A 24,050-nucleotide genomic window follows, 5' to 3' on the forward strand; every position below is an offset into this window, starting at 1 on the left:
AATAAAGGTGCACATTTTCGCCAGTGAGTAGAATATTCTGAGCTTTATGCAATCCCTTCAACGCTGCCATGTCACGTCCAGTCTATGCAGCACCTCTGGACATGTGAAGGCATTGGGTTACTCTATGACGAAAGAGGGCCTTGCAAACCAAGAGCTTACTTTCGGGTAGCAACCATGCTTCAGTGTTTGCTAAGGAAGAGACAGGGTATCCCACATGACACTGACCTGAAGCACGGCCAAGTTAGCCAATGCTGCCTGGATCCCCATCTGGGGTAGCCTGGGGGTGTCACTGCTGGCTACTGTTACCGTAGCTTCAAGTGTTGTGGGACTGGGTTTGGATGGAAGACAAAAGGTAGCTCCACAAACCCAGAGCATCAACTAGTAAAGTGTATTATATCCTGTATCAAGTGTATGTTCTCAAGTGGATTGGGATGAATTTTCTCTTTATAGTTTATGCTCTCTTAGCCATTACTGCATTATTGAGATAATGGTATGTCATCTTTTTCTTCTACTTTATGTAAATTGTAAAGAATTAGTAACAATAGTACTGTGGTCTCATTTTAAACTAAACACATGTCACGGTGAGTGGAGTAAAACATTGTCGTTAGAGTGGGCATGTTGAATTAAGGGTTAACATCTTCGAAAGAGGTCATGAAAAGAGGGGATTGAGGAAGGTTTGTAGAACCGCAGCTATGTGGGGGTTGAATAGAATGGATACCAACGAGGATGTAGGGACGCGTTATGTTGAGATACGGATAACATGAAGAAATGGGCAGTGTTAGAATTTATGTCGATGTGTATGTTAATTTGAATTAGCCAACCGTTCGTAGTTAAAATTCGTTAATGCAGCCTTTTGTAGAAGTTAGCAGAACAATCACGTATACTGATGGTGGTGTTTGATTTCTTGCGTTGTAGATACCCCTGACGAAGGGAATAGATATTCCCTAAATGCATTGGGTGTTGCCAATAAAATCGCGACATGTGGAAACGTACACTCCTTCCTTGTTTGTGTCATCTTTTGCAGTACAACAGACGAATGAGTAAAATAAATTGATTAGAAAATGGAAGAAGCGGTTAAAGTACATGAAACAAATAAGAGTACAAAGAAGAAGAATTGTTTACTTGATTTATTGGACTCATAGCAGTACAGGATTTTGCTCTGCAGCCGGAAGGGTTCCCAGAATGTGGTTCCTCTGTGTTTAGAGTTCGTGCTCTCATGCCAGACTGAAAAACTAACCAATGCTAATAGGATTTCATTGTGCTGTCCACACATTGATTGCCCTTATGTTACCAAAATATAGATCAACCAAATCTTTTCAGGGTGCACCAGATTCATTGCTGTCTATGTTAATTTTTAAAACAATTGTAGTGCTCTGATTTATGTTTACATGCTAAAACTTTATTTAAAAACTCCATACGTTAATAAAATTGTTTAAAAAAGTTATATACATTTAAAAAAAAATGTTGATCACTACACAATATTTAAAAGAGTTACGAGTAGCAAAGAACCTGGAGCCTAAAAATTGGATTCCATGTTTTTTGCTCTGTTGTTAATAGGCCTTGCTTCTGTTTTGAACTTTTTATATTCGAGCTGAGATCAAAGAGCAGATATGTCAAATAACATAAAATGCGTTTTTGTAAAGCGCATGTTCACCCCTAACGGAGTATCTTGGTGCTGAATAACAGATTTGTATTGTTACCCAACTGTACTAATTTTATGGACCTCAAATGGCTGAAAGGCTGAGTTGACCTGCCAGGTTTTGAACCTGTAACCATGAGATCGAATACAGGCTCTTGCCGTGGATGCATTAGTCCACTGAGCTACCAGACCCGGCTCTGGGGGAAAAGACTCTTAATTCATTATGTTGCTGTTTCATTAACAGTCGATAATTTCAACACAACATACTTGTCAAACAGCTAATTTTCCCCTCTGGACCACACAACACCTAGTATGTGTATATTCAAGGGGTGACATGCGACTGTGTTCCGGGGTTTTCTCTTTAATGGATACTTGCCAGAAACAGAACTCCATTTGAGTTGTATAAAATTGAGTCCTCCATAATGCACCTATTATTCTGCTCTACCTTATAATTGCTCTAATGTTGTTCTGTTGTCTTATTTTGCTGTGATTCAGGGAGTTCGACATGAAGCACCCTAATGCCCTCTATGGTGCAGAAGCTCTATTTAAAACTCAGCAGCGGTCCATGCAGGTAAGGGCTGTAGGGCGGAGGTGTTGGGGGGATGGAGAGAGTAAACAGACGACGGAATAGGGAAAATTAAATAAATAAATACATCCTATTCCATCGTCAGTTGACATCCGCCCGCCCGCCTCACCGCGCTTACCTGCACGGACCACTTCTAATAAATAAAATTAGCGAGACACTAAGACCCAAGTAGACCAGCATTACGCCTCCTGTTACTGAAATAGATAAAAATGCATTCAACAAAGTGCCATTAGGTGGACACATACCACTGTTTTTTTCAGCTGTACTTGTGCCACATATAATTTTCTGTTAATCCTCTTAATACTTTACAGCATTGAACACTAAACCATGCATAAGAACCATTCCAACGCATTCGCAAAAGTGACAGGCCCCATTAGCTTACCTTACAATGAGTCTCAGTCCCGAATGTGAGTGCGTGGCTATGGAAACAAGCATTGGCATAGCCAATAGGTCTCGCCTTTGGGACCTTATAAGTATTTAGCCATGCAACAGTTGCATAACTAAATACTTATAAGGTCCCAAAAGCGAGACCTATTGGCTATGCGAAGCGGCCGTGCGGCCGCGAAAGTGATCGCGATCAAACATCAAAGCGAAAGTGAAAGTAATCGCAGTAAAGCGCACGCGCCCGCGCACATGCACTGTAGCTCTAGGCTGGCCTGGTAGCACTTTTTGGAGCCCTCTCAATAAGTGTCGCCAGACCAGAGCATGCGCTGGGTCAGTCGAGACCTAAAAAGGGATTGTTGCCCCTGCCACCAATGAACCTTGGTACCCTTTTTGTAGCTGCAACTTCAATTGCAATCCTGACTATATACAACCAGTTTTGATCAGCCATTGTGTTCTCCTACTCCTTCTAAATAGTTGCAGGGTTGAGAAGCATTTTTTCCTTTTGTAATTTAGCGGTCATGTTTAATTGGATATTCCAGATTAGCTGTAATCTGCAAAGAGCACTGCTGCAGCGCACATTTTGGTTCACCATATAAAGATATTCAAAGTAAAACGATTAAAAATAAGCCAAAATTAATTTGCACCTTGCCAGAGCCCCACAATAAAGATTGAATATGCTTGGTGTAACATGTTCCTTTTGCGTGGTGTCATCTTTGCCTGTTATGTTTTTCAGAATATTATTGCAGAACATGAAATTAGAAACATCTCTTGTGCAGCACAGGACCCAGAGGACCTCTCAACATTTGCTTACATCACAAAGGACTTGAAGTCTGCTCACCACTACTGCCATGTTTTTACTGCCTTTGACGTGGTCAGTACTTTTAAAGTATTTAAAGTTTCCTTTTCAGTCCCTCTTTATGTTGGCTTATGTTTTTCAAAATAGAATACTAAGTTAGAATAATTTCTGAGTTGGGGTGCAGTTGAGAACTATTGTAGTAAAAGAGTTCCAGAAGCGAGGATAAGCAAGAAGCTGTTTATTCAGTTAAACCCTGACAGTTATAAAGCAACTGCCAAGCCCCAACGGAAATGTTAGCATTCCAACAGTCATGGAATGCAGGAATGCACCACCAGGATGAAGGGAGAAGGGGGAAAGGCGGGAGGAAAGGAATGGGGTACATTGTTAAACACATAACTATACGTGAAGAAAAATAGAGGATATATGTGGGAAGAACAAAAAATACAGATCGCATATTAACCACAAGAAGAACCTTATGGCATTTGTGTCTGGACTGATTGTAAAGGTTGAAGTGCAGAATTATAAGTCGATATCACATTGAGAATTGCAATGAGTCTCACTGCCAATGGATGGCTGAAAAACAGAATCATGGAAAACACTGGCCGCCCTATGCCAAAATTCAGGAGGTGTTTTCAGTTGATAATGGAACAGATTCAACGATCTTTCCAATGTGGGTCCTTTAGATAATATTCCAAGCAAGAAAAATAAGGTTTAGCTGGAAAGGTGAAGACAAGAATTTGTGAACAGAGTAAGGATCCCTTCTATAATGCTAAGTCAACTTCCCCCGAGCTCATGATAGAAATCCGCAATCAGTAGTTAAGAGTAAATAAGAGATATATTTTATTTCTCATTACCTATTATTCCAAGAGGTGGAAAATGAGTTTTGTGGCTAATATTCCAATTAGTATTGTAATTTATTGTTTGTAGGATGTTATTACAATACACAGGTTACTTTAACTATTGTCGGGTAAGGGAGTGCAATATGTGTGAACAGAAATGTGATTTTTTTTTTTAGCCCAGTGCTATCAAACATAGGGGGCATTGTACCAAACCCAGATTAATGACCAAGTTCAAATGACGAATAGATCAATAAAGGATTGCATACAGGTATACGTTCAAGCTAGTGTTCCCCTGATGGAAGCGATTCCGGTAGCACTGATTGTTATGCAGCACACACTGTTCAATGGCCACGACACATGTTGGTGCATACACAACAGTAGCCTACAGAAGAATAGGGGAGAAGGAAAAATGTACTCCAACGTGTCAAGATACACCCTACCATTAATTCGTCACCCCACAGTACCTGGCACATATCACTGAAGAAGTACTGGAGCCATTCTCATGAGGACTGATACCATAGTCGGATGAGAATATTTAGTTTCTTCCATTTGAAGGACAAAGGCCTTCATTCACCAAGGTGACATGCTTCATCATCGGGCCCCTCGTTTCTGTGGCGACATCAAGCTGCAAAAGGTTGGCTCAACCTTGAGCTCTATATAAAGAAGAGTGGAAATGTGTGACTCCCTATGACTAAAGTTCCTAGGGGAGCACGAATTATGAAGTGAAAATGTGGAAGTAGGTGATTTGAAAAGACTTTATAAATCCCTACCTATCACGTGATTGAAAACTGTGTACTTTTTGAAACTGTATGATGCAGAACACCAGTTTGCATCCACATGTTTGTGGCAAATGTAATTAGCATTAATAGTTTTGGGGCATTCATCAGGATGGGATAGTCCCATAAATCCCTCACACTCCTCTATCTGGGGTAACTGTATGGTCAAGTCTGTCAGTCATCAAACAGGCTACAACTTGCCTGACTAGAGTGGGTCTGGTCCTTTTTACCTGCGGGAAGAGAAAAATCATAAGGCACAATAATCCCTATTTATGGTATCATTAACTGCATCCCAGTTGTTATAAGAAACATAGCATTATATCATGCAGCCTGTAATGCATTTAGTGGAAAAACACATGGTCACTGTGCACAGCAAAATGTTTACCACCGCAAACACACTTCTCACCAACATGTGCAGCATTTATCCAAGTGAAGTTAACAAAATCAGAGTAAGGGTTGCTCAGTGATCTTGGGCTAATACATGAAATAGATTAATAGGGCGTTTCCCATGAGTAAGGATCACAATCTGGAGGTAGTGGATGCCACTGTATTAAATGGTTGAAATGGCGGTCATGATACACCTAAAGGTACTCAACCTTCTAATTTGGACTTTTCCTCCCATGTTGTGGAGGCGGAGCGGGGCAGTCTGTGCTAGCCCTCATCAGCATGCTGTATGCATACTCACACAGCACGAAGTCACATGTATTTCCGGTGAGGGCATCTCCCAAACCAATGTTATCAGAGGCACTATCTTGTATTAATGACAAACTTCCTTCAATATTCTATCACCTTGCCATAAATCATCAACTAACGGACACCTTTATAAATATTAACTTCAGTGACAGGCAAGGCCTTCAAGATGTGAAGTTTAAGCCTTTTTGTGTGATTCATTGGGCTATACACCAACTTTACTTGATTTTTTTGTCATCATTTTAATTATCATAGATTTAATTACCATGAGCCAAATTGTTTCTTCATACTTAGACAGCTCATAGTATTACAGTATCAAGAACTGGGCACTCTGGATGCCCTTTCTTTGTTGCACCTGGCCAGCCCTGGATCCGTTTTCCTCATGGCTGAGTTGGATTATGGATCATTTACGTTCCATATGGGCTATCAGAAGCTTTCTGTTCTGTACAGGTGATCCAGCGCTCAGGGATCGATAATTTTCCAATAACAAAGGCCCATTTACTTTACCCAACTAATCCCTTTATGCTGGGTTCAGCGTGATGCAAGTTTATACCCAGCTCACCAATTTTCACATTTCTCCTTACAGAATGTATATATTTGTGGCGACACATTTTTAGGAGGTTGAGTAGTTGATGGCAATAATATGTACCTTATCTATACTACTAAATAATAATAGACTCATTGTATAATTTATAATGTTTATCGAAAAATAATGTGAAATAAATGCTCATCAAGTACCGTCATACCATGCAAAACATAGATTATCACAGAGAACACGAATTAGCAATGAATAGAAACAAACTCATATCAAATAAACAATGCATTGAAGGAGTGGCTAGGCGAAGACAGAAAAGTTTCAGAGACAAAAAACTTTTGAAAAAGTATATGCAAATACAGGATATTATCCATACTAACCCAGGTAAGAATCAGGGAGAATCTACCCTCTGGCCAAAGGGCAGTAAGGCCCCTCGAGAAAAATTGAGTTACAAAGATTAAGTCAGGAATCAGGCAGCATTAAAGCCAGCATTTCCACTGCCAGGCATATGGTGCCTTCAGAAACTTCGTGCACTAATACAGACATCTTAGATCACTTCCCAGCCATTTGTTCACAGACCTTCTTAGACTTGCTGGCCCGAGTCAAATCAGGCTCCCCTAGAGACTGCTGCCACCCCTATATTCTAAAGGAGATCTTTTCTGCTTTACCACACACCGCGCTACCCTTCTTAAATGAATCTCTTTCGCAAGGTCGGGTCCCTACCACGTTCAAGAATGCAATAGTGGTCCCTCTCCTAAAAAAACAAGGAGCTGATCCCCTGAATCCTTTAACTATCGTCCTATTTCCTTGCTCCCATTTCTGGCCAAAATATTGGAGGCACATGTTGCCAGGTGTCTGTCGAACTTTATTGAACACTCTGAACACCTTGATTCCCACCAAGCTGGCTTCCGACCCGCTCACTCGACTGAGTCGGTTATACTCGCGGTCCTGGACGCCTTATGAGCTAAGGCAGACAAGGGCACACCTCAGGCCCTGGTGCTCCTGGACCTGTCGGCCGCATTTGACACGGTCGACCATGAAATCCTGATGGACCGTGTCAGACAGGCCGGCATACAGGGTTCAGCCTTTGATTGGATTAAATCCATCCTTGAGGGCCGCACCCAAGCAGTGCGTCTCGCCCCTTTTATGGCTCCAAGGATCGCCACCACATGTGGGGTCCCACAAGGCTCATCGCTGTCTCCCCACCTGTTTAACCTTTAATCCTGCCCTTGATTCACTGTCTAAGGAACAGGAAGGTAACCTTTTTTAACTACGCGGATGACCTCCAACTGGTTTTTACTATTGATAACTCCCCTGACTCAATGCAGGATTTCCAAGCCACCATGCTTCATATTCAGCGTTGGATGGATCTTACCCATCTTAAACTCAACCCGGGCAAGACCTAATTAGTCTTGGTCGGGAAGGTCCAGACCTTTTGGGGCCCACACTACTGGTCGACTGACCTGGGACCTCCCCCCATCCCGTCCCCCTTGGTAAAAAGCTTAGGAGTCACCATAAACGCTGATCTTTCGCTTAGAGGCCAAGTGGGGGCAGTGGTCTCCACTTGTTTCTTCCAGCTACGCAAAATCAGGAAGTTCGCCCACCTGCTAACCCACGCCGCCCTCATACAGGTAGTGATCGCCCTGGTACTCTCTCATCTTGACTCCTCGAATTCAATCTATTTTGGCCTGCCTCTGTTTCTACTTAAACGCCTCCAGCTGGTGCAAAACCAAGCTGCGAGACTTGTTCACAAACAACCAAAATGGCAATCTGCCAGACCTTTACTAGTAAAACTCCACTGGCTCCCAATCGTACAACGGGCAGCTTTCAAGACAGGGTGCCTAATTTTCAAGGCCCTCCATTGTAGGAGTCCTAAATTTATCAACTGCCTGATATCGAGGCATGCTCCGTCCCGTAACTTGCGCTCAGCACACCTCCACCTACTTACGTAGGTTTTCATATTTGGGCCCCAAATTCTGGAGCTCCCTACCATTAGGGATTCGATGATGCAACAACCTCCTGGGGTTTAGAAAAATGCTCAAAACATGGTTATTTGAGCAGGCCCATGCGTAATCCGTTGTTGCCTTGATACTGTCCAAAGCAAAGCGCCAAGAAACCTTCCGGTGTATGTCCGCTATAGAAATGTTTATTAACATAACATAACAGGTAGGCCTCTATTTGGAAACAGCAAAAACGACGACAGCGACGATCTCCCGCTACCTAAACACCAGCCGACCTAACCACACCCACCAGGTACTTTCAATGATACCCTAAAACTCAAATGTCCAACCCTCACATATAACCCACTACAGTTTTTCTTCACATTTGATTGGTCAAGGTAGGGCGTGTATAGTCACACCACTTTCAGCATGACAGTCTCGCCAAATGTCCCTATGTTTTCATTAAATCTATGACCCTAGCTTCCACACCAGGAAATACAAGTATACACATTTCAGGCTTCAGCTTCCTTCTTTCGGACAAATGTTTCATTTTCTGTTACTTCTTGCGCCACTTGTGCGCTTCTAGAGGAAATGTTCCTCACTTGCTGATTATCTCCGTCTTCACGGTTAACTTTTGGCAGGCACACGTAAAATTGAAGGTTGCTCGCTTTTGCCTTCCCTCCACGTTCTCTCTGCTATTTCAGCTTATTTTGTATAATTCAGTTCTTCTCTTAACCCAGGCTTCAACAGAGAATGAAACAAACATAATTTCTTATTTTATAAAGTTTTTCATTACGCACGCTCCCAATGCTGCATCTAACCATGCGCAACACATAATATTTTTCCTAATAAACGTTAATAACATGCCCAAAAGCAGCATTATTCACTTTATTTTTCTTAAGCGAGAAGCATTTGCAGCCTAGTTCCATGCATTAGTACACACATGCACAAAAGCCATTTCCCCTTATTTTAGTTTTCTTTTTAATAAAATGTTCACAGTACACTGTTAATGTATGTTATTGAGGATTTAATCCAAGCAGGTTTTAATTTCGCAATACCCTGCTCCATCAATCCCCCCTTTGATGGTGTTTTTGAGCCATCATCAAAATACCAAACAAATACAAGTTACCACTTGTTTAAAATGCTGTACTTCTTTCTCATTTTATCATTCTTCCATCTAAGTCCTTCATGATCTCATAATAGTTTCCCCTCAAGTCCTCTAATTCTAACTCTTCTCTCTTTCTCTTTCTAGTTCTACGTTTAAGATCTGTCTCCTTTCTACATTTGCATTTGCAACATAAATCATGATAATCATCAATATCACTGCAACTATTGAAATAATCGGTATTAATATTATTCCTAATAGACTACTCCCTAAAGTAGAAAAACAATTTCCCACTGAGGAAAAACTCTTACCAAGTTTCTCCCATATACCATCAACCTTCAATTCAGTCAAGTCATCATGAAGTTCTGTAATATTTTTAATATACCCCTCAAGGTTTTTACTCTTGTCAGTAATATAAGTACAGCATTGTTGTATTTTCAACATGCTACAGACTCCACCCTCTTTGGCCAATAATCTATCAAGGGCAAGTCGATTTTGCAAAACCATTGATCTAATTGCAACGATTTCAGTATCAATCATCAAGAACCCACCAGCATTATCTGTTGACAAACGATCAACCACACTGTGGACACTTTTCTAATTTTGTGTGAATTCAAAAAGACTCCAACTGAAGGTATCAGTGCTCCAAAAATATCCCCCATTATCTCTGAATAACTTGCTCCTCTCTTATTACGTGTTAGTCCTTGTTTTATTTAATTGATTCTATTATTCTTATCGAAATGATACACTTTTGGAAACACTATGCCTAAATAACATCCATACCAACCTGCAGGTAACCTAGAATAGGCATTCTTACCACACACATAATAAATTCCTGGGAAAACAGGATCAGTTCCTCCTTTCAATCCCCAGTTTCCTTTTATCAAGAAAGTATGCTCACATTCACTAGAGCCAATGAAATACCTATTAAGTTCAGTCTTTTCTCTAAACACACACAGCTTTCCTCTATGTTGAAAATCTAGAGTAATGGCAGCCTAAGTCTCACCCTTTTTGTAATCACCCTCTCTGAAAGCCCATGGAGGTACATGACTTTTGCTCAGCAGCTTTCTTTTTGAAATCTCGCCTTCTATCCTCTACCATATTCATAAATTCTATTTCTTCATGTCGTAGTTTACAGTTTAGATTATTTCTAGGAGCATCTATTGCATCTATTGGTTTGTTACTAATGAAAAAATCTCCCATGTATGTTGCATAAACAGGTCCATAAACAATTTTTAAATCACTCCTAACAGGAATTTCTCAAAATATTAAATCAAAATTAGAGTAATAATACTCTAATCCTTCCCTCTCATAAAACAAACTGGTTAGAACACTACAAGACACACAATAAGTTAAAGGTAGGTGATGAAATGTCACCCCGTCCGAGACTGACAATGGTAATTGAATACACACATAACAATCTCTCGCATTCATTGTATTAACATATTCATACAACAATTTAGTAAAAACATTTAACGAAAAAACATTAATTGATTTATCATGATGATAAATACTATCATCTTTTATCTTTTCTATATTAGTGTTTGAATTTTCTGTAGTAATAGAATCCATTCTCTCACTTCCCACATCATTAGTATTATTTTTGTGATTAGTCGCCATTAGAACAGGCACAATAACAGTCAGTGTTAACCACACCATCATTAGTAATAAAACACTACATAAGCAAGCATTAATACATCTACGTTAAAAACTACGATTTTGATGTCCAGTCTCTGTTACCTTTGGCATTTTAGATACTATATAAAAAAAATTAAAATCTTAGAAAAAACCCTAAAATTCTAAAGTTTAAAAAAAAAAACGTATTATCTGCAAACCATTTATAGTAGTGTATCCTTACACTTTATGCCTTTCTTCTTTACCCCCCCCTTTTTTGTTTTTATATATCTTCTTTTCCTTCAAATCCTTTCGAACTTCCAAAATATTCTTCATTGAAATTGTTGCACCTTAATTTTCACAGTTCTTTTTAAGGTGGTTTTAGCTTGCCTTGATCACTTTGATCGGTACCAGCTTATTCTTCATTTAGATTTGTGTTTTCAATTTCTTCCAACACCACATATGTCCATTCTGGAGCTGTGTATTTCTTATTTGGAATTCTTATTCTTTTTGTTTTTCGTACTAAATCTTCTTCTGAGTCACTTTGTTCAGTTTGACTTGATATTTCATTTATTTGATCTGGCTTTTTCTTTTCAAGAGTGTATTTCAGTCTTTTCACTCCTTTTGGCCACACATCACCTTTTCTTGCTTTCTTTACTTGAACTGCTTCTTCACCTTGTTATCAAGTTCGCAAGTTCTTTTATTCAGTTCTTTTCTTTGTTGTACTTGCTCTTCATTTTCATCAATCACTTTCCCGTTTTCTTTCTCAACAGCAGTCTCTTGAGACCCAGTAGCTGGTGCCTGCTTTATTCGACTTGTGCTTTGTTCTTCACCATGTTCAGCCTTTTCAGAATCTGTCACACTAGATTCTATAGCTTCTTGATCTTCAGCTTCTGGTTCTTTTATTTTCTTTACCAGTTGTTGCTCTTCTTCTTGTCTTTCAAGTGGACTTGTGACTCTTCTTGTATGACTTGCATGAATCCAATTAGGCAAGCCACCACACTTTACTGCTGTCGTTGTTACCAATATAATTTGGTATGGTCCGTGCCATCTGGGTTCTAAACACGACTTCTTCACGTGTTTCTTCACCAGAACCCGTTCTCCTGGACTCAAATCATGCGCTTTTTCCGGCTGTGTTGTTGTTGCAATTTCTCCAACCTAATGAGACACAGAACGCACCAGATCAGCCAATCCTTTGCAATAATCAAGCACTAGATCATGAGAAATATTCATCAGTTTGTTTGCTGGTACAATTGCTTGTCTCATTGCTCTTCCCATCAAAACTTCATGAGGAATTAATCCAGTTTTCTTATCAGGAATGCTTCTAAGACTCATCAATACCAGGGGTAAAGCATCTGGCCATTTCAGTGTTGTAGACACACACACTTTTGACAGTCTGGACTTAATAGTGTCATTAATTTGTTCGACAACTCCTGATGCTTCAGGTCGATAGGCACAATGCAATTTTTGCTCAATTTGTAATGCTGCGCAAATTATGCGAATTACTTCGTTATTAAAATGAGTTCCTCTATCGGTTTCAAAAGAGACTGGTAATCCAAACCTAGGAATTATCTCTCTCAAAAGCAGTTTAGCAACAGTCAGGCTATCGTTCCTTCTTGTTGGATATGCTTCTACCCAATGAGAAAACAAGCAAACAACCACCGACACATATGTCAGTCCATTATAAGGGGGAAGTTCAATAAAGTCTAACTGTAATCTGGTAAATGGTCCTGCTGCTTTACCAATTCGACCCCAACTTACAACTGTCTTTCTACCTGGATTTTGCTGCTGGCAGACTATACACCTCTGGCATAGATTCTCTGCAATGACCATTGAAGAGTGCGATCATAGCATCTCCTATATGCGCAATTCCATGGTGCAGCCTTGCCATCTGTGAAAGTAAACAATCTGGCATTACTGGTCTTTCATCAACATACACCCATACTTCATCTTCTGCTCTCTTTTTACAACCTGATTTTATCCCCAAAAATGTTTCTTCTTCACTTGCTTCTTCCTGCAACTGTCTAATTTCTTCCCATGTTTCCAGAGAAGAAAACATCAAGTGGCAATTTGTATCTTTTTTCTCCAGCCCTCTGTTGATTGAAATAGAATTTTGTGCACAGAAATGAGCTACTTGGTCTGCATATCTGTGTCCATTTGTCACATGGTCATTTCCTGACTTGCGTGCTGAACATTTAACCACAGCAATCTTTTTGGGCATTTGTTATGTATTCATTTTCATTTCATTTCAAAATCCTTATTTCGGTACATTAGAACCATAAAAGATACATAAAAACATTTACAAATGGATAAAAACATAGACTGATATTAATACTAGTGCCAAGTAGAAGTTCAATCAAGCAATTTTTAAAAGGAGACACGGTGGGGGTATATAATCCTTACATTTAAAATCTTAACTTAAATAATTAAAAAGGCATAATAAATAAAAATACATATGGTATTCGAGATTAAATCCACAGTCAGTCAAAAGATAAAATGTTTAGACAATTAATGTATATAGACTTTTAAGCAGTACAGTTAGCAATATCATTTCATTTGGAGCTGCTGTACTGTTTTGATCATTTATATCACAATGCAAGAGTTCTTTAAAGTTTCAATCCCAATTTGGTTCGTACAAAATTTGTTGCTAGGAAAAACTTGCTGATACCAAAGATAATAACCTGGCTAGTGTCGGTTCTTAAGATCCTTTCCGCCTCTTTGTGTGATCTCACACCTAAATTTAGACAGAGCGGTTTGATCCATCTTTTTCCGGCTACAGCATAAGCAGGACAAAAAAACAGGATGTGCGACTCATCTTCTCTGGCTTTGCCTGGGCATGTATTCAATAAATCCTTCACATTTCTACTGTTCTGGATTGGGGATCCTGAAGAAGTCAAGAATCCTTGTTGTATCCACAACTGACCAAAATCATGCACCACCCCAAAACCATATTGACTATCAGTGAATATGGTTACTCTGAGATTTTTGCCAATTATACATGCTGTAGTCAGAGCAATTAGCTCAGAAATTTGAGCAGAATTTCCCCCCTTCAGGCATGATGCTTGCAGAACCATAGCCACTGTACATACTGCATAGGCAGCAGTTAATGCACCTTTCTCATCTCTCAGACAAGATCCATCCACAAACATCACACTATCTGATTCTTCTAGTGGTGTATCTTTTATGTCAGGTCTTGGTTTCGTGCACAGTTCTGTCACATCCAAACAATAATGGTCTGCTTCATTCTTCACTTCTTCACAACTTGAACTTGGCAACAAAGTTGCTGGATTCAATGTTGTGCATCTTGTTACAGTCAGAATCTCAACAGAGTGTGGCACATATACTTTCACTGGATGTCCCATAACAACTGCTTCACTCTGCTCCAGACTCACACAAGTAGCAGGCAATGCTTTTAAACAGCCTGGTAACGCGGCTGCCACTGAATCCAAAGTAGCAGAAACATATGCCACTGGACAACGTGCCATTCCATGTTTTTGTGTTAGGACTGAAAGTGCACATCCATCCCTCACAACAGAACAATGCAAAATCTTATGTGTAATCTGGCATTCCCAATGCAGGTGCTCGACAAACACTATCTCGTAATTCAATAAAAGCTTTCATATACTCTTCTTTCAACTCAATCGGATCAACCACATCTTTATGGGTCAACCTCTGTAAAGGTTTTGCACTCAGTGAAAATCCACTGTCTACAGTATCCAACCATTCCCAAAAACATTCAAACTTCTTTTTGAGTTTTAGGAGGACCAGTTTGCAAAATCACAGTAATTCGATCTTGCGTTATTTTTCTAACTCCTTTCTCAATTTTGTGTCCCAAATATTGAACCTCTTTTTGACAAAATTGTAATTTTGCTGGTGACACTTTATGCCCACCTTTTGCCAAATGGTTCAGTAAGGCAATTATATCTGTCACAGAGGCCTCTCGTGTTTTTGATGCTACTTGCAGGTCATCAATGTACTGCACTAACACTGAATTTTCTGGCATGATAAATGACTCCAAACATTTCTTCAAAATCTTATTAAAAATCGAAGGACTCTCTGTATTCCCCTGAGGAACTCGGCACCATGCCAAAACACGGTCTCCGAACCGGAAAGCAAAAAGATATTGGCTATCCGGATGTAAAGGTATTGAGAAAAATGCTTGACACAGATCAATCACTGTGTACCATACCACATCACAAGGAATTTGAAAAAGAATCACTGCTGGGTTTGGCACTATTGGACAACAAGGTACTACAATTTTATTAATCTTTCCCAAATCTTGTACTATTCTGTATTTTCCACTTGGTTTCTTAATCCCCATAATAGGTGGATTACAAGGACTACCTAGTATTTCTTTTAGAATACCTTGCTCAATCATTTGATCAATTACAGGAATCACTCCTGCTGTGATTTCAGGGCTCATCCTGTACTGAGGTGTGTTTGGATATACTGCACCTGGTTTAACTGTAATCTGAATAGGATCCACACCCTTAATTAAACCACTGTCTTTTCCTGTAAAATCCCATACATCATATCTTACTGTATTTCTCAACTCTGCAGGTGAATCCTCATCTGTAAGCAATGAATATACAAGTCATTCACTTCTGTTCCTTGCTTCGCCAACATCATTTTAAAAGCAACATCCTCATCTGGTGTTTGAAAAGCAATACTATCTGGCGTACAATAGATGGTGCAATTAATTTTGCATAGCAAGTCCCTGCCTAAAATGTTCACCGGACTTGTATCACGTACCACAAACCGATGCATGTCTCTTAATTTTCCAATATGAACTTCTATTAGTCTTGTTATTGGAGTCTAAATATATTGATTTGAGACTCCCACAACTTGGATAGTTTCCCCCGAAAGGGGTAGGTTTGGAATTTCTGCTGCTCTCACAGTAGAACGGGAAGCACCGGTGTCCACAAGGAATGTAATATCATTACCTTCCACTTTTCCATCAACAAAAGGACCTGATTGATCTACCTCTCGAAATGCGCCAAGCACAGACTCTTCCTCCCCCCTCAGGCACCTTCATTGAGATGAGTCTGAATCACTCTCAGAACATTGCAACATATATTGCGAAACCACTTGTACATTTTTATTCTTACCAACTTGTTCACCTGCTTGAAATCCAGCATTCACACGGTATCTTTGTACTTGAGCATTCACATTATTTGGCATAGGAGCTTGAGGCACCTGTACTTGTTGTACCTGTGGTGTACCTACCTTCTGCTGTTGTTGCGGTTGTTGTTTTACAACCACCTCATTCTGCATCTGCGCATTAACATTTTGATTCATTCCATTATTCTTTATTAAAGATTTACACTCATTCCTCCAATGTCCAAACTTTCTGCAAGCATGACAAGGAAATTTCTTTTTCATTTCTTCTCTGTTCATTTTACCTCTACCTCCATTTAGTACCTGACCATTTTGATTTGGTAATTTCATCTGAAAATCTGTTTGAGAACCATTGTTTCCATCTTTCTGTTCTGCCACTTTCACCTGTGCCCACATAATTTTCTCTTTCAGCTTTTTTTTGTTTTTAATATTGCGACTCTACTCTTATTATTTTGTTAGATATTGTTTTTTTTTTTTTTTTTTTTTTTTAAAAACCTTTATTACAATTTCGAAAAGATACAAGTATGGGCCTACAACCAACAGGCCGGCCGCTAAACGCAGTGTAAACCTAGGCACGACTTAACATGCACATCAATGAAGCAGCAAAAGAGTTACTAAAGTGCTAATTATCGCAGTCAGCCACAGCCGCAGTCCCTAAACAAACAGGAAAGGTTTCATATTTTGAAAAACAGAAAACATCAAACTCACAAGGCAGAGGAGGTTAATGGCAGAAACATGTGCTCCTCGTATCGAGGGAGTAAACCAACCCGGGTAGACAGAGGGGGGGGGGGGAGGGGGGCAAGGCAGAAGAGACAAAGTCACATGTCGCAGGAGCATACAGGAATGCGGGGGCTAGGGAGACAGAGCGGCATCCATCTCACGCGTCTGGGGCGGGGCGCAAATACCTCCACGATAGGAGTTCCAGGGACCCCACACCTTAATCCACTTCCCAGGCTAGCCTCTCGCCACATACACCGTCTTCTCTCTAAACATACACCAGTCCATGTGTTCCTTCCACTCGGAGACCGTTGGCGGCCTCTGGGAGCCCCACAATTGTGCGATGTCACGCTTCGCTATCATATAGCCTAGAGTCACCCATTGCGTCTGCGTCACATTGTAATCAGTCGGCTCCCAGACATTCAGCAAGCATCTACGTGCCTCCGGCAACAAGGCAACATGCGTGACTTCTTCTAACACCGCATGCACTCTGCACCAAAACCGAGTCACCTCCGGACACTCCCACAAGATATGGTGAAAAGTCCCCAGTAGCCCACAGCCTCGCTTACACAAACCATCCACCGAATACCCCATACGCATCAGGCCAGGCCCCGTGACGTACACTCTATGCAGTATCTTAAGCTGGACGAACCGCAATCGGGCCGGGATAGCCACCTCTTTCGGGGAGGCCACCGCTGACACCCAATCCTCGTCGTCCAGTTCTATACCGTCTGCAATCCATGTCTCCCGCAATGAGGCCAGCAAACCCATTCGATCATTGATAAGCTTTTTGTAAATCAACGAAATGGTGCTATCCGGCACATAGCCGTCCAATACTCTGTCTTCCAACGGGGAATGCTCCGGAATAGCCGCCACGTCTGAAAACACGGAACACAAGGCATGATGAACTTGAACATACCGATAGTATTCCCTATCATTCAACTGGTATTCCGTTTTCAGCATGTCGAATGTCTTAAATTTCCCTTTCGTCCAGAGATCCCCTACCGTGCTGATACCAATCATATCCCACTTCTCGAAGCCTTTCGTAGTATACAGACAACCCAAACGCTGGGACGCGTACAATGGCGTAGCCCGAGTCAAGCGATCCCTCCACCCCATCGCCGCATTTGCTGCATGCCACACCTGCACCGTGACCCGCGTTGGGCCCGTCAACCGCGCATCAAGGGACCCCGAGTATAGTGCTCGATTATAGTCTCCGCCTGGCAGTAGCAATTTGTCCATCTCAAAAGCCGGATTCAAAGCAGGGCCATACATCCCGTGATTGACGGCAGCCAACTGGGAGGCCCAGTAATATCGCTTAATGTCAGGGAGGGCGACCCCCCCGTCATACCACGGTAGGGTCAGTTTAGCAAGAGCAATCCGCGGCCGCCCATCCCAAAACAATCGACGCTGGAGACACTCCACCTCCCGAAAATAACGGGCCGGCACTACGTCCATAGTGTTCTGCAGGGCGTACAAAAAGCGTGGTAGCGACATCATTTTGAACAATGCTGCCCGGCCGAGCGGCGAGAGCGGCAGCCGCCGCCAACCCGCCACATCCGCCCTTAGGCGCTGAAGGGTGGGGAGAAGATTCCTCTCATACCGGGCCACCAGATCCAGGGTTATAAAGATACCCAAAATACGTGAACCCCGACTCCGCAATCTGGATAGGGCACCCCTGCGGAAGGGGGGGGGCCTCCCCGGAGAGAACGTATACACAAGACTTAGCCCAGTTAATTACCAATCCGGAGTTGCGACCAAAGGAGCTCAACACATCCACCAATACAATGAGCGATTTACGCGGAGATGCAAGATACAAGAGGATATCGTCCGCATATAGGGAAACCCGATCCTTGTATTCCGGCGTCCATCTAAGGCCACGTATCGAGGGGTGCCACCGCAACCATTCCGCAAGGGGCTCCAAGCAAAGCGCAAAGAGAAGAGGCGACAGTGGACATCCCTGTCGGGTGCCCCTACCCAAAACAAAGGGAGACGACACCCGTCCGTTGACCACTACCTGTGCCAGTGGGTTGTCATAAAGCAATTTCACCCAACCGATAAACCCCGGGCCAAACCCAAACTTCGCCAACGCCGCCCAGATGTATGGCCATTCCAAGGTGTCGAACGCCATGGTAGCGTCCAAGGACGCCAAGATGGCCGGCTCACGAATGAATGGGGCGCGAGCAAAGACGCCATGGAGTCGCCGCAGGTTCAAAGCGGTATTGCGATGGGGTATAAAACCGCATTGATCCTGATGAATCAGGTCGCCCACAACCTGGATCAGACGATTGGCCAGTACCTTGGCGAGGATTTTGGGCTCCGCGTTTAACAAAGAGATAGGCCTGTAAGAAGTACACCGATCCCGCGGCTTCCCTTCCTTATGGATAACAACAATAGTAGCAAGACGTTGGTCAGAAGGGAGGGAGCCCGCCGCCTGAGCCTCAAGGAACATGTCCCGGAGATACGGGGCAATCGCATCTGGGCGCAGCTTATACAATTCGATGGGAAGTCCATTAGGACCCATGGCCTTACCCGAGGCAATGGAGCGAATGGCCAAAGCAATCTCATCTGGCGATAGGGCCGCATCCATCAATACTTTATCCTCATCAGATAGGGAAGGCAGAGTAATATCTCGAAGCAGCAGTCGAGAGTCTTCCTCCGATCGCTCTGAGACCGGAGAGTAGACCCCGTGAAAATACTCCGCAAAGCAATCAACAATGTCACCGGGGTCCGTCACACGCACACCATCCACCCTCTCAATCTCCGGCACCACTCGACTCGCTCTCTCCTTCTTATCCAACCAGGCAATCAACTTCCCTGCCTTATCACCCATATCGTACAATCGCCCCTGTTGCTCCCTGCTCATACTCCTAGCAGATTCAGTAACCAGCGCCTTATAGTCGGCCTGCTTAAGCTCCAGCACATGCAATCTGTCATCCGTAACACCTTGCTCCAAATCACTCTCCAACTCGGTGATCTCATTTTCTAGCCGAACAACCTCCTGCGCCTCGCATTTTTTGGTGTGGGAAATGAGAGATAGGGCCTGGCCCCGGAGCACCGTCTTAAAGGACTCCCAAAGGGAGACGGCGGAAGACACCGACCCCACGTTATCATTAAAATAGTGTTCCAAAGACTTAACCAGGTCTGCACGAATCGTGGGGTTCCGGAGGTACCAGGGGTTGATCGGAGCCACCCTCCCCTCCGCCCCCAGGGCGATATCTAGGTGCAGCAAAAGGGGGGAGTGATCAGATATACCGCGCGCCAAGTGTCGCACCTCTCCGATCATCCCCGCCTGGGCCGCAGGCACTAGCATATAGTCAAGCCTCGAAAGACTACCGTGGGCCCCGGAGTGGAAGGTATATTGCGCGTGTCCAGGGTGTTTCAACCGCCAGCAATCTATCAGTCCTAGGGTATCCAGAAAGCCCCTCAGCCAGCTCTGGGCCCGAGGGAGGTCCCTAGGGGGGTATCGATCCTCAACACCGGAAACCACCGCATTAAAGTCCCCCCCCCAGTACCAACACCCCCTCCGGGAGCCTAAGCAGCAGGCGCCCCAAATCAGCGTAGGTGGCCGTCTGCAGGCCCGGCGGCACGTAGACCGCGACCAGCGAAATCAATCTACCCTCCCACCTCCCCACCAGCGCCCACTCCCCTCGAGCCAGAGGTGAAACCAGAATGGACCAGGAGGCGATATCCTCGTCTGTTCATGGCATGAAAAGAGTTCCCTATGAGGTGCGTTTCCTGCAAGAACACAATGTCAGGCGAAATACGTTTCAAGAACTGCAGGACTACCCCCCGCTTTATCCTGTCCCCCAGCCCATTCACATTCCAGGAAAGAAGTCTCAGTCCCCTACCCCCCATCCCTCCCAGCACAAAATATCCCCCTCCCGGGGAGCACAATCATAATAGCACAGCAAAAAATATTACCCCGCCTTGTGAAACAAACAAACAAACCCCAACCCCCCCCCATCAACCCCAACAAAACTCCCCCCTCCCTGCACCCCTGCGTGAGCCCGAACAGCCCCCCCAACATGCAGTGTGCCTGTCGCCCCAATATGAAGAAAGGACAAAAAAAAAAAAACCCCAGAAGGAGGAAAGGGCCCCAGCAAGCCTCCCCGCAACCTCCAAATACCACGGGGCAAAGCGTTACAAACTGGAGTCCAGTGCAGCCACAGGTGCAAAACGTTACCAATACAGTCCATCACCAGGATCACAGTTCCATTCCTACTCCGTCAAACCCTCTCCGCTCTCCGCCATCCGACCCTCCCAATCCCGACTCTTGGGCAGGGCATCCAGCCACTCTCCCACCGCCTCCGGCCGGTCGAAGAAGTGGGAGCGACCATCCAACTCGACCCGCAGCCTAGCCGGGAACAGCATCGCATACTTGAACTCCATGTCTCTCAAGCGCCGTTTGATGGCCGAGAATCCCATCGGTTGCTTTTGAACCGCTTGTGTAAAGTCTGGGTAAAAGCTAACATTAGAGCTCTCAAATCGTAATGGCCCAGCCACCCTCGACACCTGCAGGATAGCGTCTCTATCCCGAAAATTAAAAAGTCGGGCAATGATAGGCCGCGGGGGGGCACCCACCTTGGGTGCACCCCCCGGGATCCTGTGGGCCCGTTCCACAGCGAAGAACTTGCTCAGCCCTTTGGGTGCTAGATGAGTCACCACTAGATCCTCCACAAAAAGATCCACAGCAGACTCCTCCGACCGTTCGGGCACGCCGATAATGCGAACGTTGTTCCGTCTGGCCCTGCCTTCGGAGTCCTCAAGGCGACGCTCGGTCAGGTCACTGGCGAGCTGCAACCTCCGCACCGTCGTCTGCAAGGCGGCCACATCTACCGTTAGGCTCGACGCTGCTTGGGTCAATGAGTCGACCCGGTCATTGGTTTTCGACAGGTCCGCTCTGACCAAGGTGACATCAATCAGCACCGAGTCCAATTTGTTAGCCAGAGTATCCAATTGCTGGTTCACAGTCACCTTCATCTCCTCAATGGCCCCCATGACATCCAACAGGGTCAATTCGGATGATGCGCCCGAGGCCTCCTTGGGCGGCTCAGGCGATCCACTAGGGGATCCCTTTGGCTGTGCATAGCGGTCCATATTGTTGGCCTGGGAATAGGCTCCCCTCTGGGTAGATTTGGGTTTCAGTTTGTCGCCGTCCACTCTCGTCGTCATCGTCAGCGATCAGCAAGGTCAGCACCCTCCAGCACCCGGAGGAAGGCCAGGAGATCCGGGCCGCCAACTGAAAGAGGCCCGTTTACAGTTCAAGACTAGGCCTTGCATTCCGTACTCTGCGCAGCTCTCCCAATGTCCCACGCATCAGTCTCGGTAGCTCAACTCGAAACCGAAAGTGAAAGCACGGGGTCCGGGGCAGGCCCAGCCTGGCATGCCGCTGTTGTTCAATTAGCATCCGGGCACCTCACCAACCCGAGTTCGGCACCAAGGCTGGAGAAGGCCGCAAACTTCAGATCGCCAAAAAACACGTTCCCGGAGTCCAATTTCGATTTGGAAAACGAGTGGCACCTTAGCGCAAGATCATAAACAAAAGCCCATCGAAAAAATCAGGATTATGACAGGATAGACGTGGGAGGTTGCGGAGGCCCTCGGGAGCCACAAGCCTACGCGGCCATCTTGGTTGCGCGCTAGGCTCCTCCCCTTCTCTTTCAGCTTTTTTATGCCTTGATTCAATGTCATCACTACAATATTTAGCATATCTCAGAATCTCATTGACTGTTTTACTATGCCAACAAATCAAATGTTGCTGAATCATGTTACTAACTTCGGGTTTTAATCCAAAAACAAACCTATATACAAAATGTCCCATATCTTTGTCACCTATACTTTCAAAACCACCATACTGTTTAAACACCTGTAACAACATCTCATAATAAGCATGCACTGATTCTTTGGGTTCCTGTGTTGTTCTGTCAATTTTAACCCAATCTGTTTCTTTCTGAGAAATCTTACTTTTCAAGAAAGTAATTACTTGATTATATTTTCTCATCACTTCTTCTGAAGGTGCTCCTGTTTTCACATCTCTAGGATATTCTTCTTTGGGCCAATCAACTGTAATTTTACACTCAGTCCATAAATCAGCTGGAACTTCAATCTCAAACAAAGCATCTAAATCTTTCAGTAACACTTTAGAAACTTTTACAAGCCTCTCTACTTGTTTGTAGCACTTGACAGTTTTAACCCTCAACCTGGGAAAATCATTTGTAAAGGATAATATATCCTGTCTTGACCAAGGAACGTGAACTATCCACCACCTGGAACTTCTCTCATCGGACATACCGTTAAAGCCTGTCCTGTTTCCCTTAATGGAAATAAAGACAAATTTTTACTTGCAAGCATTTCTGCCTTCTTTTTTGCCCATCTGGCTTTCCACCGTTCTAAATCATCCCATTTCTTCAAAGTATTCATTAATTCTTTTATTTGCAATCGTTTGCCAGACGTATTCAAACGTTCCACATCTTCATCAGTTGAATCCAGTCTATACGTTTTTTTTAAACTTTAGACTTCTCAATATCTACTCCATATTCTTGTGAAGCTTCTGCCAACCTCTTATGTAAATTCTTTGCTTTCCATGTAATATTCTTACACAGCAATAACAACTCTGCATCTTGGTGTTTAATCAATCTCTCTGGGCTTATTATACCAATAATCATCTCTTCCAGATCCACTCTCAGTCTACCTACATCTATACTAGAATGAGACTTATTATTTCTCATCTAACTCCTCTGGCGAAGGACACACTGAACTCCCTGACACTGGAGTTGTTCCTCTGACATTCTGCACTATTTTTCTAGGATCCATCTGTACACTTCTCTTTGGTGTTTCAGTCACGTTTTCACTTACTGGAAGATCAATCAATGAAGTACTCATCTCAACTTGTTCCGATCCACTAACATTCCTGGCATTATTCACAGGAATTGTCAATGCATGTACTCCCGATATATTTTGACTCTCGGCATAGAATGGAACTATAGGACCAATTGTTACTGGTACAGATAATGCTTCTGCATTCAGACTCATCTGACTAATTCTCTGAGTTAACTCCTCTCTTGCCTTATTCAACATGTCAATATTACTTTCCTGTAATACTCGAGTACCCAATGAAACTTGTGAAGCTACCGGAACTTGTGTAACCTGTGGAGCTTGTGGAGTTTGTGGAACCTGAGGAACTTGTAATTCAATTAGTGATGCATTTGGAATTGTTTCCTCTGAACTTTCCTGATATGTCGGAGGTCTTTTTAATAGTATCTCATCCATCAACTCATCTATTTCATTCGGGTTTATTTCTAGTTCTGA

The 24,050-nt window shown here is 43.3% G+C and overlaps 1 protein-coding gene across 4 annotated transcripts in view; it reads left to right on the top strand.

The window, feature by feature from the left end:
• The window catches only part of ANKS1B (ankyrin repeat and sterile alpha motif domain containing 1B), a 511,172-nt gene that overhangs the window by 366,366 nt on the left and 120,756 nt on the right, over positions 1-24,050 (top strand). For all 4 annotated transcript variants that reach the window (XM_085653883.1, XM_085653885.1, XM_085653884.1 and 1 more), the window contains one exon: positions 3,343-3,480. In XM_085653883.1, coding sequence (XP_085510009.1) covers positions 3,343-3,480 — 138 coding nt within the window. The remainder of the gene's footprint in view (positions 1-3,342; positions 3,481-24,050) is intronic.

Source organism: Triturus cristatus, chromosome 4_1 (genome assembly GCF_964204655.1).
Source record: "Triturus cristatus chromosome 4_1, aTriCri1.1, whole genome shotgun sequence".
NCBI classification, from domain to species: Eukaryota; Metazoa; Chordata; class Amphibia; order Caudata; family Salamandridae; genus Triturus; species Triturus cristatus.